The sequence below is a fragment of the Ranitomeya variabilis genome, chromosome 6, assembly GCF_051348905.1.
Source record: "Ranitomeya variabilis isolate aRanVar5 chromosome 6, aRanVar5.hap1, whole genome shotgun sequence".
Taxonomy (NCBI): Eukaryota; Metazoa; Chordata; class Amphibia; order Anura; family Dendrobatidae; genus Ranitomeya; species Ranitomeya variabilis.
Genome location: NC_135237.1, coordinates 81,628,950 through 81,646,123, shown reverse-complemented (window position 1 = coordinate 81,646,123; position 17,174 = coordinate 81,628,950). Strand labels below are relative to the sequence as shown.

Below are 17,174 nucleotides of genomic sequence, written 5' to 3'. Positions count from 1 at the left end.
TTAATGACCTCTGCACCCTTCTACACAGTTTTGAAATGGCTACTAAGATGGTTAGTGCTGACGACGCCATCATCATCATCACTATTCCAGTCATCTATATGCTGGAGCAGACTTTGAATAGCCTGCGGATGGAGATGGTGGTCCCAGAAGAAGAGGAGGAAGCAGAGGAGGATGCGGAAGGGATAACATTGTCTCTAAGTTCAAGACTGTCGCCACACAGGCAGGTGCCAAGGTGGATTACTGCGATCGAGGGGGGCTGTGAGAAACAAACAAAGTGTTATCGAAGGTGCAAGATTCGAAGAACAAATGGAGGAGGAAGAGGTGATGGGCGAGCAACTGTCAGATGAAGTGGATAATCCTCCCTCTCTGTTTATGGTTGGCGGGAGGGGACGGAGGAAACAAGCCTCATTTTTACCCAGCCACCAACACAGCATGGGCTTCGACCTCATAGTAGAGCCCGACATATGAGTGCCTTCTTGCTGCACTATCTGCAACATGATCCCTGTATAGTTATGATTAGGAATAATGATGACTACTGGGTTGCCACTTTATTAGATCCACGTTATAAAACAAAATTTTGCCAGATCATTCCCACCCCAGAAAGGGACCCAGAAATGCTGGAGTATCGAAACACACTTTTACACAACCTTACAAGAACTTTTCACCAAGACAGCAGTGAAGCACACAGTTCGTATCGCAGCTCTAGATTTCCAACCTCCGGGACATCAATTCGTCAACCCCAAAACATTATCATCAGAAGCAGCAGCAGTGGTGGAAGTGGAAGAAGCAATTTCTCAGTCCTTTGACAATTTTTCTTAGGCCAACTCGTGCACCAGCACAACAGAGTCCAAGTCTTACACGTGGTGAAGGAATGAAGAGGATGGTGCAGGAGTATCCACAACTGAATATAAACACCATCAGGGAGGGTTTGGACCCTTTCACATTTTGGTCTTCCAAAATGGATGAGTGGCCTGAGATCGCCTCACACGCCTTGGAGGTTTTATCGTTCCCGGCAGCCAGCGTTCTCTAAGAACTTGTCTTCAGCACTGCTGGTGGTGTCCTGACGGATAAGCACAGCCAGCTGTCCTCTGAAAGTGTAGACTGCCTAACTTTCATCAAGATGAACAAGTCATGGATCTCTAAGGACTTTTGCACCCCATTCGAGGACTGTACAGACTAGGTGATATTGCATTTTAGTGTGATGCATTAATGTCACGTAACTGCACTCTGTGATATTTTTAGTGTGGCTTCTGTGCCTGCTGCGGCTGCTGCTCCTGCTGATGTTAACACAAATTTGCTGAAATGTGATCAGTTGTGATTGGTCTACATCTGCTGGGTTAGCTGTAGTGGAAGACATCTCGGTCCCAATTATACAATTTCTATTCTCGTGACAGTTATTCCACTTTGGTGGTGTCAGGCTCTCATTTTTTAGAATGTGAACACTCAAATTGGTGTCCATCTGTTGGATTGGGTGTAGTGGAAGACCTGTCAATCACTATTTCTACTTTCGTGAAATCGTGAAATTGATGCCACTTTTGTGGTGTCTGCCAGTAATTTTTGGAAATGTGAACACTCCTGGTTGAGTGTCAATCTGCATTATTGGGTGTAGTGGAAGACCTGTCCGTCCCTATTATACTATTTCTACTGTGGTGAAATTGTTGCCACTGTTGTGGCGTCTGCCAGTAATTTTTGGAAATGTGAACACTTCTGGTTGGGTGCCCATCTGTTGGATTTTGTGTAGTGGAAGACGTGTCGGTGCCAATTATACTATTTATATTTTCGTGACAGTTATTCCACTTTGGTGGTGTCAGTCCATCAATTTTTAAAATGTGAAAACTCCAGGTTGGATGTCCATCTCCTGGATTGGGTGTAGTAGAAGACCTGTCGGTCCCTATTATACTATTTCTACTGTGGTGAAATTGATGCTACTTCTGTGGTGTCTGCCAGTAATTTTCTAGAAATGTGAACACTCCTGGCTGGATGTCTATCTGCTGTATTGGGTGTAGTGAAAGACCTGTCGGTTCCTATTATACCATTTCTACTCTCGTGAAATTGATGCCACTTTGGTGGTGTCTGCTAATAATGTTTGGAAATGTGAACACTCCTGGTTGGGTCTCCTTCATACATGTTGCCTGTAGCAGTAGGTTTCTAAGACCGTCAGGCCTCCACGTCCTTGGAGTCAACTACCCATGCTACTATCCTTAAATTTTTATGACAATGGTTGTCTGCAAAACTGATATTTGTGCCACCTGAGTGTGGCTCAGCATGAAAGCAGATAGAGGTATTGCATGTGGTATCAGGGCTCCCAGTAAAGGGGTCGTACATCGATTCCTCAACCACCTCATCTTACTGTGACGTTCAATTGAAAGCTGTAAATGCTGTCCCAGACCCGATACCTCATGCCTGGCTGATTGCTGTAGTTCCATGCTAAAATTTGTACTGTGGGTGAATTGAGGCCACTTTCCTGGTGTCTGTCCCTCATTTGATGTGTTTTGGCAGCATTTGGGTCTGTTATAAGGTGTTATGCATGCGTTTGTTTTTGCCTCCCATTGAGCTGAATGGCATTCGGTTATGTTTGGCAAATATTAGACAAATTATAGGGGAATATTGCAAATTATGGGATTGTAATCCGAACCAAACAATGAAATATTCGCTCATCTGTAGACATCATCACTTCTGGGTCTAGCAAAGACCATCAAAACGGCAGCATTAAAGTGATGGGAGTTGGGATGGGTATGGAACACTTTCCGGCATTTCTTTCTTTTATTAATATTGCTTCCTTCTGCCCAATTTTCAAAAAGGTTAGAAAACCATTTACCTTAAATGTCTTTTACATGTTTCTGGACTTGATTGAGTTATATGTACAAAAGCCCTTTTAGTGGGATTGGCCCACAATCTTTTGTATATGGGGCATCCTTACTTAAGGTGACGAGACAATCAGCCAAATGTTTGTAAGAACCTTCATTCCCAATCACTGCTGTATGTTAACTTTTCACAGTTTTGCTGCCATACAAGCAATTGCTCGTTCTTTGTTGGCTGATGACATAATCACTGCTGGCAGCACATCTCCCTGTGTAAGCAGTGAATTTCCTAACAACAATATGTAAATCATGCATATTAGTCCATGACCTTTTTACCACACAGTCACACTCCATATCAAAATGTGTAGCACATTATTATTTATTGTTATAGCGCCATTTATTCCATGGCGCTTTACATGTGAGGATGGGTATACATAATAAAAAAGCAAATACAATAATCTTAATCAATACAAGTCAGGACTGGTACAGGAGGAGAGAGGACCCTGCCCGCGAGGGCTCACAATCTACAAGGGATGAGTGAGGATACAATAGGTGAGAGCAGAATTGGTCGAGTAGTGGTTTGGTGGATCGGTGGTTACTGCAGGTTGTAGGCTTGTCGGAAGAGGTGGGTCTTCAGGTTCCTTTTGAAGGTTTCCACAGTAGGTGAGAGTCTGATATGTTGGGGTAGAGAGTTCCAGAGGAGGGGGGATGCACGGGAGAAATCTTGTATGCAATTGTGAGAGGAAGAGAAGGAGATCTTGTGAGGATCGGAGGTTGCATGCAGGAAAGTACCGGGAGACGAGGTCACAGATATATAGAGGAGACAGGTTGTGGATGGCTTTGTATGCCATGGTTAGAGTGTTAAACTGGAGTCTCTGGGTTATGGGAAGCCAGTAACGCACATAGGCCAGATCAACAAGAAAAAGGAGTGATTAAATTATATTAGAAAATAGACAGTATCAGGATAAAAGATATACAGCATAAACTCATACAATGGAAGGAGACCTTAATGTAGGGCAAAAGAAAAAGCTATTAGAATATATATGGACCTATTTGGCTACATGATCATTTGTAAAATCATTAAGGTGCTTAAGTGCATGGAGTGCTCCTACCATATGCATACAAGATTGCAGAGTATATTTTTACCTGGAATCAGAGCAAGGGAAGGATGTTGCATCTCACCACCTCAACGCGCGTTTCGTCTATTCGTCTTCCAGGGTAAATCATGTGGGGACAATAATTGTATTAATGATCATTTATTTCCATACAGTTCGTATTAGTCTATGATAAAGAGTCTTTAAACCAGCAATAACCGACATATGTAACATTGATCAATAATAATAATAATAATAATAATTTTATTTATATAGCGCCAACATATTCCGCAGCGCTTTACAACTTATAGAGGGGACTTATATGATTATTATAGGCAAAATTCTGCCCATCTAAATAACACCTTTTCTCCTGATAGCAGGTATTCAAGGAAAAATGGATAATATCTTCTTGAGTTCGCAAGAAAGACAGGCAACCAATATAACATTCAGCTATAGGATGTGATGTACATGACCAGCTTCTGCACACGTACCAAGCTACACAAATTATATTTATTTGTTTTTAATATCAAGATCTGAGATTCTGCCTGTTGGATCTTAATATTGCCTTCCCTATAATCTGATTTTTTCTAGGAACTCTCAGCGGAAGGCCCAGATATACGGCATCTGTTTTGCATTTAGCCAGTCATTCATTAACTTTGCCTATGCAGCAAGCTACCGTTTTGGAGCTTATATGATTGAAATTGGAAGGATGAACTCAGAGGAAGTATTTCTGTAAGTATTATTATTATTATTATTATTATTATTATTATTATTATCAGGATTATATTGGCTGATAATTAGGATAAATGGCCACCTGAATCTATGTCCTGTCTTGCACTGCTATATCATTGAGAATATACATGGTCATAAATTCTAAGTAACTTGCCTCTATAGATGGCAGCTGGTACATTGTGGAGGAGCACACTGTGTCTGCCACTGTATGGAGAGGATGTCTAGATGCCAGGGAGTCTGTCAGCAGGTTTTGCTATGTAATCTCAGGGCAGCATGATATAGGGGTTGAGACACTGATTGCAGTGATGTGTCACTTACAAGACTGTATGACATAGTTTCAATACTATCAGTGCATTATCATCATTAGATTATCACTGGAAGACTAGGTGCCAGCTGCCTCCTGGTCCAATCCCACCACCACCACTGATTAGCAACTTACTGTCAATATATAATGTACATAGAACGCTGCCAATCAGTGGTATCTGCAGGGTCAGCTCTCTGAGCCTTCCTACATCTACAGCAGTAGAAATTGTTTGTATCACAACTGATACACACAGTAAAGTAAGTGATACATCGCTGGAATCAGGGTCTCTTTCCCTACATTATGCTGATCACAGATGAGGTAGCAAAAACCTGGTGACAGATTCCCTTTTAGAGATGAAAACTGTGCCTGGAACTATTTAAGTGGCAGAAAGCAGTTAACACAGCCTAGGGCATATTGTGACTGGTGCGGCATTGTGGTTGGCATTGCATTGATGCACAATCTGATAGTGCTGCACTTTTTCAAAAATGTGTATTATAAGTAATAATAGTAGTAAAATAAAAATGGAGAAGGATTCATGGATATGAGCTGACTGTTAACTGTAGAATGAAAGAAATTTGGCAGATCTTGGTATACACGCCAAGACTTCTTTTTATTGTACACAAAACTGTGCCCGGACCTTCTTCATGTGGAACAGATGTGTTTAGTGCAGTTAGTTTTCTATATTGAACACTTATTGTAATTGCCTACAATGAAAAGAAGTCTTGGAGCGTATACCGCAACCCACAGGATTTATTTAATTCCCATAGTTGACAGCGAGCTCAAATTCCTGCATCTTTCTCTAGTTTATTATCACCCACCATTTTGGACGTAGACTTTTAAGGAAGAGCTGCAGCAGTTATTTGCAACTAGAAACTATTATGCCAGGGACGCACTGGCGTATGTTCCCTACTGCGAGAGAATCAGGCCAACTATACTACTGATATCACTTGGATTGAACTCTGTCAGAGTTAGAGCCGAGCGTTAGTTTACTCTTGCACTGGAGGAAACCCACTCAAAAACAGGGAGAACATACAAACTCCTTGCACATGTTATCCTTGATGGGATTTGAACCCAGGACTCCATTACTGCAAAGCAACAGTGCTAACCACTGAGCCATCGTGCTGCACACCTGTGACCTCCTGGATCACTCCAGTGTTTGCTAGGTGATTTAGAAGTCACTTCTCAATGGAAGAGTATGAGAACCAGAGTGAGGACAGAATGAGCCTCTAATAGATTTACATTCAGAGCTTGTGACCGTTACCTCTGACTTTCAATCAGTCAGCAGTTGCAGTCACAAGATGGGACCGGAGTGGCGCCAGTAGCAGAAGACAGCGGCTGATAAGTATAATACTGCGGTCAGGGAACTTACATTTGCTGCACCACTCCAATGGGCGACTGATAAGTGTAATACTAGGGTCAGGGAGCTTACATTATAATACTGGGGTCAGAGATCTTACATTGGCTGCACCACACTTACAGGCAGCTGATCAGTATAATAGTAGGGTCAGGGAAATTACATTAGCTGTACCACTCCAACGGGCAGCTGATCAGTATAATAGTAGGGACAGGGAACTTACATTAGCTGCACCACTCTGTTGTAGCTGTTTGCGTTCTGACCCAATGTCAGACATGCCAGATCACCAGTGAGGTCAAATCAGGAGGTTACGCCCTTCATTGACAGGCGCGCTTGGAGAAAAAGTAAACCGCACATTTGCTGTGAGCAAAGTCACTTTATCTGATATATCCAAACACAAGGCAATACTTTATACCATTTACAACAAATGTAATTCTCAATGTAATTCATGTAGCCCTCCCCCTGTTACCCCGGGTCATGCTGACCTTTATTTCCCACGTACCCAGAACATGTTGTGGCTGGCTATTGAAAACATATAGGATAAGAAGTATACAATCCTTGAAGAGGAGTCTACCAGACTACAGCATCATAAAAATACATTCTAGCAATTCTAGCTATTAAAGGCAAAAGGCAATTAAAGGCAAAACATTAACCCTTCTATATCATCTCCAACAGGTGGCTGATGAGTATAATACTAGGGCGAGGGAGCTTACATTAGCTGCACCACTCCAACAGGTGGCTGATAAGTATAATAGTAGGTTCAGGGAGCTTACATTAGCTGCACCACTTCAACGGGTGGCTGAAAAGTATAATAGTAGGTTCAGGGAGCTTACATCAGCTGGACCACTCCAAAGTGCGGCTGATATGTATAATACTGGGGTCAGGGAGCTTACATTAGCTGCACCACGCTTACAGGCAGCTGACCAGTATAATAGTAGGGTCAGGGAAATTACATTAGCTGAACCACTCCAACGCGCAGCTGATCAGTATAACAGTAGGGACAGGGAACTTACCAACGGGTGGCTGATAAGTATAATAGTAGGGTCAAGGAGCTTACATTAGCTGGACCACTCCAACGTGCAGCTGATAAGTATAAAACTAGGGTCAGGTAGCTTATATTACCTGCACCAATCCAACGGCGGCTGATAAATGTAATACTGGGGTCAGGGAGCTTACATTAGCTGCACCACTACAATGGGCGGCTGATAAGTATAATACTGGGGTTAGGGAGCTTACATTAGCTGCACCACTACAATGGGCAGCTGATTAGTATAACACTGGGGTCAAGGAGCTTACATTAGCTGGACCACTCCAAAGTTTGGCTGATAAGTATAATACTGGGGTCAGGGAGCTTACATTAGCTGCACCACGCTTACAGGCAGCTGATCAGTATAATAGTAGGGTCAGGGAAATTACATTAGCTGTACCAATCCAACGCGCAGCTAATCAGTATAACAGTAGGGACAGGGAACTTACATTAGTTGCACCACTCCAATGGGCGACTGATAAGTATAATACTAGGGTCAGGGAGCTTACATTAGCTGCACCACTCTAACGGATGGCTGGTAAGCATAATACTGGGGTCAGGGTGCTTACAATAGCTGGACCACTCCAATGTGCAGCTGATAAGTATAAAACTAGGGTCAGGGAGCTTATTTTACCTGCACCATTCCAACGGGCAGCTGATAAGTGTAATACTGGGGTCAAGGAGCTTACATTAACTGCACCACTCCAACGGGCAGCTGATAAGTATAATACTGGGGTCAGGGAGCTTATATTAGCTGGACCATTCCAACGGGCAGCTGATCAGTATAACAGTAGGGACAGGGAGCTTACATTTGCTTCACCACTCCAACGGGCTGCTGATTAGTATAATACTGGGGTCAGGGAGCTTACATTAGCTGCACCACTCCAACGGACAGCTAATTAGTATAATACTTGGGTCATGGAGCTTACATTAGCTGCACCATTCCAACGGGCTGCTGATTAGTATAATACTGGGGTCAGGGAGCTTACATTTGCTGCACCACTCCAACGGGTGGCTGATAAGTATAATACTGGGGTCAGGGAGCTTACATTAGCTGCACCACTCCAATGGGCGGTTGATAAGTATAATACTAGGATCAGGGAGATTACATTAGCTGTACGACTCCATTGGGTGGCTGATCAGTATAATACTGGAGTCAGGGAGCTAATATTTGCTGCACCACTCCAATGGGTGGCTGATCAGTATAATACTGGGGTCAGGGAGCTTATATTAGCTGCACCACTCCAATGGGTGGCTGATAAGTATAATACCGGGGTCAGGGAGCATACATTAGCTGTACCACTCCAACGGGCAGCTGATAAGTATAATACTAGGGTAAGGGAGCTTACATTAGCTGCACCATTCCAACAGGCAGCTGATCAGTATAGTACTGGGGTCAGGGAGCTTATATTAGCTGGACCACTCCAATGGGCTGCTGATTAGTATAATACTGGGGTCAGGGAGCTTACATTAGCTACACCACTCCAACGGGCAGCTGATAAGTATAATAGTGGGGTCAGGGAGCTTATATTTGCTGCACCACTCCAACGGGTCGCTAATAAGTATAATACTGGGGTCAGGGTGCTTACATTAGCTGCACCACTCCAATGGGCGGTTGATAAGTATAATACTAGGGTCAGGAAGCTTACATTAGCTGTACGACTCCATTGGGCGGCTGATCAGTATAATACTGGAGTCAGGGAGCTTATATTAGCTGCACCACTCCAATGGGCAGCTGATAAGTATAATACTGGGGTCAGGGAGCATACATTAGCTGCACCACTCCAATGGGCGGCTGATAAGTATAATACTGGGGTCAAGGAGTTTACATTAGCTGCACCACTCCAATGGGCAGCTGATAAGTATAATACTGGGGTCAGGGAGCATACATTAGCTGCACCACTCCAATGGGTGGCTAATAAGTATGATACTGGGGTCAGAGAGCTTATATTAGCTGCAAAACTCCAACGGATGGCTGATCAGTATAATACTGGGGTCAGGGAGCTTAGATTAGCTGCACCACTCCAACGCTGAATTACAAAATATGCTGGAGTGATGCTTTAAAGATAGCACTTAAGGTACCCATGATTTGACTAGCACTATTCCCATTTTTCTTTTCAAATGGTTTTTCCTGTGTCAGTGCTTTTTTGTTCTTTTTTTAATTTTCCAATGTCAATAAAGAATAATGGGGCAGATTTACTAATGCTTTCTAAAATGTAGATCCATATTCATTGGCGCATTACAAAGCAGGAATAAGATGAGCTGAATTAATTTAGAAGTGCATTCTGCTTAATTAATTTGGCACGTCTAGTCAGTGGTATGCATCTCACCAGAAGGGCACAGTCAGATGGCCGTATATCACAGACGATGATCACATCGCAATGTTCGGACTGGCAGGTGGCTCTCCTAACCCGGGCGTGACAGTTTTATGTATATCTTCTACATACCTGTCACACTCAGGTCAGGAGAGCCACCTGACATTCCAAGCATGGCTGGGTTACATGGCCGTCTGACTGCTCCCTAAAAGTTACTCCAATCAGGACTGGAGTAGTGATGAGCGAGTATACTTGTTGCTCGGGTTTTTCCGAGCACGATCGGGTGGTCTCCGAGTATTTGTTAGTGCTCGGAGATTTACTTTTCATCGCCTCAGCTGCATGATTTATGGCTGCTCGACAGGCTGAATACATGTGAGGAATGCCTGTTTGTTAGGGAATTCCCACGTGTTCAGGCTGTCCAGTAGCCATAAATCATGCAACTGAGGCGATTAAAACTAAATCTCAGAGCACTAACAAATACTCTGAGACCACCCGAGCGTGTTCGGGAAGACCCGAGCAATGTGTAAACTCGCTCATCACTAGACTGCAGTAACATTTCTAGCTCCTCCTGCCCAACTGCATCCATTTTGTTGGAGCTGTTTGAAAATGACAAAAGTCACAGAATGTAACAAGGCAACAAAAATATTGTGACTGTTCAAAGTGTTTTACACCATATTTCTGGTAAAACACTTTGAAGAATCGCCCTCATAGATTATAAATAATGAAGAGCGAATATACTCGTTACTCAAGATTTCTCGAGCATGCTCGGGCGTCCTCAGAGTATTTTTTAGTGCTCGGAGATTTCATTTTCAGTGCCTCAGCTGAATGTTTTACATCTGTTAGCCAGCATAAGTACATGTGGGGGTTGCCCGGTTGCTAGGGAATCCCCACATGTACTTATGCTGGCTAACAGATATAAATCATTCAGCTGCGGCAAGAAAAACTAAATCTCTGAGCACTAAAAAATACTCGGAGGACACTGAGTATGCTCGGGAAATCTCGAGTAACGAGTATATTCGCTCATCACTAATTATAAACTTAAAGTGACAGTGAGAAACTGTAACAAATTTATCACAGAGGTTCACGCCATAAATAAATGTAGGGAAAGTTATATACCTATTAAGCCCAGGTCCCTTTTAATTCACTTTAAAAAAAATGTAAGATGTCTAGAGCCGTGCTAGTGCAACACATGGGAGGTACAACAGTATTGAAGCTCAATTTGGAGCCTATTTATCAAATGTTTCTCAATGTGCCTGTGACCATGTGCTTTTACACAGTCTTTATGACCTAATATTTTTATTATTTACAGTAGTGGGCACTTTGTGATGTATATCTGTGTACATACAGCTATATAATCAGCAATGAATTTGACGTGAATATCACTTCTTATTAGGTTATGTCCACACTGAGTTTCTACAGTGTTCTTGGAGTTTTCACCTGAAAAGCCAGGGCTGCCACTAGGAATTTCAGGGCCCCATACTGGCAAAATTTTCAGGGCCCCCTTAAGACTCCGCCCAGGCTCCACCCCAGCCCCGCCTCCACCCCTCAAACTGTCCACAGCCCCACCGCTGTCTCTTGGCAAAACTCCACTTCTCACAAATCACACATTAACAGTTCCCATCACCAGATCAAACACATAGTTTTGTTTGTTTTGGCCAAAAGGTTTTTTTTTAATCTAAGACGACAACAAGGTAGACTCTTTTGGCCGGGCCCTACTCTACTCTAACCTATTAGACATTTGTTAAAATATGCAATACAATTTAGGTGTATTTTTATTTATTTTTCAATTTTTCAAATGACCAATAATACCACATACAAGGAACAAATACCAACACAACATGAACAGACCACATATTACCACCACACTGTGACCGAATAATAGCACATACAAGGAACAAATACCGCTACACCATGGCCGGACAACATATTACCACCACATTGTGACTTAATAGTACAATACTGATCATTAATTTTAAAAAAATACTATCACCATAAGTGCCATTATACACAGGAGATCTGTACTTAGTATGCAGTGTGTGTACAGGTAATACAGTGGTCACCGATGCCATTATACACATGAGCTCTTTATATAGTGTCAGTGTACAGGTAATACAGGGATCACCAGTGACTTTATACACAGGAGCTCTGTATATAGGGTACAGTGTACATGTAATACAGCGATCACTAGTGACATTATGCACAGGAGCTCTGTATATAGTGTATAGTGTACAGCTAATATAGTGATCACCAGTGACATTATACACAGGAGCTCTGTATACAGTATACAGTGTATGGTGTCAGTGTACAGGTAACATACTCACCAGTGACGTATCTAGCTAAAGTCCTTCATCTTTGCGTTTCTTTTTAATCCAGCGCAGACCGCTATCACTTCTTTCTGCCAGGACTCGTCTCTGCATAAAATAACACAGTTGTTTAGAGCACCACTTCCAGAGCACATTCCCCATTTTTTCCCTTTCTTCTACACTACACATCTGACTACAGACGTTCACCCGCCATTAATGTATAATTGGTTATTATGCAACCCACCATTCCAAATATAAATTATAATCCGCCACTGTGCCCCCACTATCTGTATATAGCCACTTTCCCCATGTAATATATAAATTAATTAACACCTGTATTCTTTCTCCCAATTTATTACCAGTCACTTTATCCTCAACGACCCCCACTATTTACCTCCCGCTCTAACCCTTACCCCAATTCATTATAGTTACATGCCCCTTCTGCCTCAATTCATTGCCATGTCTTCTCTCTCTCCCACCCTCTATTCATTATGAATTGCTCTTCCCCACCCTGAAAATTCATTATTTGCTCTCCCTACCTTCAATACACCATTGGCTCTCCCCACCCCCACCTTCAATTCAATTGCTGTCCACGTTCCTCACACTCACTTCATGTGCAGTCCCCATCACCCCCACTTCATCATTTAGTCCCCTATCATCATTTAGTCCCCTATCCCCCCCGTCACTTCATCTGCAGTCCCCCGTACTTCATCATTTGAAGCCCCCTATCATTTCATCATGTGCAGAACCCCCTCAAACACACTTCATCATCTGCAGTCTCTATCACTCCCACATCATTTCCTGTCCCCATCACCCCCACATCATCATTTGCAGTCCCCATCACCCCCACATCATCATTTGCAGTCCCCCCACATCATTTACAGTCCCCATCACCCCCACATCATCATTTGCAGTCCCCCCACATCATTTGCAGTGACCCCACATCATTTGCAGTCCACATCACCCCCACATCATCATTTGCAGTCCCCATCACCCCCACATCATCATTTGCAGTCCCCATCACCCCCACATCATTTGCAGTCCCCATCACCCCCACATCATTTGCAGTCCCCATCACCCCCACATCATTTGCAGTCCCCCCACATCATTTGCAGTCCCCATCACCCCCACATCATTTGCAGTCCCCATCACCCCCACATCATTTGCAGTCCCCATCACCCCCTCATCATTTGCAGTCCCCATCACCCCCACATCATTTGCAGTCCCCATCACCCCCACATCATTTGCAGTCCCCATCACCCCCACATCATCATTTGCAGTCCCCCCACATCATTTACAGTCCCTATCACCCCCACATCATCATTTTCAGTCCCCATCACCCCCACATCACCCCCACATCATCATTTGCAGTCCCCTATCCCCCCTTCACTTCATCTGCAGTCCCCCCCCACTTCATCATCTGCAGACCCTATCATTTCATGTGCAGTACTCCCTAAAACACACTCCATCATCTGCAGTCTCACTCACCCCCCCCCCCCCACCTCACCTATTTAAAAAATAAAAATGTTTTTAATACTTACCTCAGTCGTTCCGGGGCGTCTAGTGTTTCCAGCAGTGAAGCAGCAGCTAGAATGTATGGGCTGCTGAGAGGACCTGACAGGAGCCCCTACATTCTAGCACATTCACTACTGAGATTGCTAGAATGTATGGGCTGTAGCCAGGACCTGCAGGGAGCCCATACATTCTAGCTACAGCCGAGCAGGAGCTGTGCAGCCGACTAGGTAAGACGGCCGTGCACAGCTCCAAAACGGCTCCCGGGCCCCAGCGCCGACATGTGCGCCGCAGTGCACAGTATTTTAGTGCATGATGGCGCCCGGTCAGTAGAAGAAGCACAACAGTGGGGCCCCAGATCTGCGGGCCCCTCTGTGTACTGCTGCTGACCGGGCCCCATACAGCAGTAATGGCTGTCATGCCCTGATGGCGGCCCTGTGAAAAGCCCTAAGGCCATGTTCACACTAGCAGTATTTGGTCAGTATTTATAAGCCAAAACTAGGAAAGGAACAATCAGAGGAAAAGTATAATAGAAACACGTCACCACTTCTGTATTTATCACCCACTCCTGGATTTGTCTTCCACATACTAATTTAAAATACTGACCTGATAGTGAACATGGCCTAAAAATCAGATGCATGCGAACCCTCAACAGGGCAGAAAACTGTTGTAGATTGTGAGCCTTCGCGGGCAGGGTCCTCTCTCCTACTGTACCTATTATGACTTGTATTGTTCAAGATTATTGTACTTGTTTTTATTATGTATACCCCTCCTCACTTGTAAAGCGCCATGGAATAAATGGCGCTATAACAATAAATAACAATAATAATAATAATAATAATAATGATATAGCTTTAAAATGATCTTTATTTTTTTTCTAAAAATGTTTATTTGCTTATATGTTCAGACTGGCACAAAATATAGCAGACAACTTTTCTGCAGCCATCTGAACAGAAGGACACTTTTGGAAAAATAAAACACTCATTGCAGAAAATGCAGCATGAACACGGCCTTATTATTGGAAAATAATGTAAACCAAAATATCTTATACAAGTAAATAAAATATTAAATATTGTGTTTAATTCTTTTTAACTACATGGATAAACTGATGTTTTGAGAAACTAAATAAAATGTCTGATGAAAATAATATATGATATATTTCACAGTGTGTTTTCCTGCCTGGCGTACGGAGCTATCACTGTAGGACAAACATTATCCTTTGCTCCTGATTATGCAAAAGCCAAATCTGCCGCTTCCCATTTGTTTCATCTATTCAACACTGAGCCATCCATTGACAGCTACAGCATGGAAGGACAGAAACCAGTAAGTGAATGACACAGCGTGTAGCACAACCATGATGTGTAAAAAGATGGTTCTGGTTTACTGAACCTTATACTAATATTATATTATTATTATGATTATTATTATTATTATACTGTATATTGGTATAATATTATCATTATACTATTTTTATTCAAATTTTTATTTATTTTCTGTGCAAATAGGAAAAATATGAAGGCAATTTGGAAATATCAAAAGTTTCCTTCAACTATCCATCTCGTCCGGATGTGCCTGTGCTGAAAGCGCTGTCTGTGGCAATATCCGTAGGCCAAACAGTGGCATTTGTTGGCAGCAGTGGATGCGGAAAAAGCACCTCTATTCAGCTGCTCCAGAGGTTTTATGATCCAATCCAAGGAGCGGTGGTAAGATCTGACATGTTTGTTAAAATTGTTAATCATCCTTTGTGAATACATTTAGGAAAATTGAGTCAAAAATCCAAAGTTTCATCATAAATGTACAGAGCAGTAGAATAAGACAAAATGTATGTTCTTTGCTGCGAATCCAGTCCACTTTGGCCCTGCCCTGGGATTGCAGTTGCTGCCAGAGGATCAATGTGGCTTAAAAGTCTCCTCACCTCAGTCTTGACATGTCACTCTCCGCAAGGAGAAATGTTACCCTTTGGATTACTGTACATTCACTTACACTGACAGTATGGCAGCAATTCTACTTTGGCCCTGAATCCCAACAGGTTACATACAGTATATTCCCTCCCCACTGTCTACTCCAGTCTATCACAAACCTTTTGATTATATGGGCTCTCTCTGACATCACCTAGAAATGAAGTTTATCAGTGTCACTATGCAATGTGTCCCTCAGAAAGCACCAGACTCTTTCCCAGTATATCTATTCCTCTGCTCGTTTATTGTAACTGTCACCCGAAGATTATCATTCCTTAGTTCAGTGACAGCATCACACATAAAATGGCACTGTAGGGCACCGCAGACCGCCTTCCAACTGACCCGTAAAAATAAAACATTTCTGCAGTGGAACAAAACATATGACAGCCTGCTCAGTCTGGCAAATTAGCAGAATCCTGACAGTGTGCACATTGCACAGTCAGGATTTACCAAAACGCTGTTGCACTGTTGCACAGAGTGACTGCAGAAATTTACCTGAAGCTTGGAAACCCCATTTAAACTTTAATTAAAAAAAGATGGCACCGGTATATTAGTATTAATTTTATTAATTATGTCAAATTTTACAATATGGACTTTCTGTTTTCAGTTGTTTGACAAAAGTGCAGCAAAGGGCTTGAATCTACAATGGCTAAGAAATCAGATTGGAATCGTGTCCCAGGAGCCAGTGCTGTTTGACCGCAGTATTGCTGAAAATATCGCTTATGGGGACAACTCTCGCGAAGTTCCCATGGAGGAGATAGAACAAGCTGCAAAAGCTGCCAATATCCATTCCTTCATAGAAGAGCTGCCGGAGGTAAATATTATGTGATTAGGATTATACTATGAAATATATGCATTTTCTGCATCCTTAGCCAATTAGATTTATTTTGCATCCTGAGACCATGTCGAGTTTCTCCCATGGGAATGAGTAAAGGGACAAAGTCTATAGCTACATAAAAAATAATGGGGCTATAAAGAATAATGAATGGGCGCTAGCCTTGCCTTCTTCAGACTATAACTCCTGCTATAAACTTTGGTGGGGGTACATTTTAACTCAATGTGCTTTTTATGATCGTATATACAAATATAATGACATCCAAGGCTTGTATAATAGTGCCATATAATATAACACATAGTCTGGATACATAGCGCATAGGTGGTAGGTTGAATCCGAAGTGTCTTTTTTCAACCTTAACACTAAGATGTTGATCCAGAGGAAAGCAAGAACCCCATGAGACTGATTTTATTTACCCCATATTGTTGGAAAAATTCCTTCCTAATTCCACATATGGCAATAAGACTAGTTCCCTGGATCAAGTACATACATACAGGTACAAACAAGATCTTCACCTGCACACACATACGCACTCTGAGTGCTGCATACAGAAGTAGAAGCCACAACGTGATGGCTGTGCACACTATGGAGGAAGTGTAACATCCCTACTCTATTTAAAGTACCACTCCAGTCTTTTGTTTCTTTTATTGCACCGCTGGAGTGGCACTTTAAATGTTATTCCCCTGCCCCTGTCTCATGCTCACCTGCCACCGCCACCTTCATCGTTTTCCAGCGTTGCTCCCATTGGTCTCTGGCAAAAAGTGACCTGCCGATGGCTCCAATGTTTCGGAGGTCACTCTTCAATATAAGTCTATGAGAGTCTTGTTCTGTCCTCGTTCTGCCTTTCATAGACTTGCATTGAAAGCTTGTGACATAGCGTCTGACTTCCAGCCAGTCAGAAGCTGCGCTCACAAGATGGCGCCGTGGGACCGGAGTGGT

At 42.8% G+C, this 17,174-nt stretch overlaps 1 protein-coding gene across 3 annotated transcripts in view; it reads left to right on the top strand.

The window, feature by feature from the left end:
- LOC143781837 (ATP-binding cassette sub-family B member 5-like) overlaps positions 1-17,174 on the top strand; it is a 121,734-nt gene that overhangs the window by 100,702 nt on the left and 3,858 nt on the right. For all 3 annotated transcript variants that reach the window (XM_077268719.1, XM_077268720.1, XM_077268718.1), the window contains exons 23-26: positions 4,487-4,627; positions 14,609-14,765; positions 14,948-15,145; positions 16,008-16,214. In XM_077268719.1, the coding sequence (XP_077124834.1) occupies positions 4,487-4,627; positions 14,609-14,765; positions 14,948-15,145; positions 16,008-16,214 (703 nt within the window). The remainder of the gene's footprint in view (positions 1-4,486; positions 4,628-14,608; positions 14,766-14,947; positions 15,146-16,007; positions 16,215-17,174) is intronic.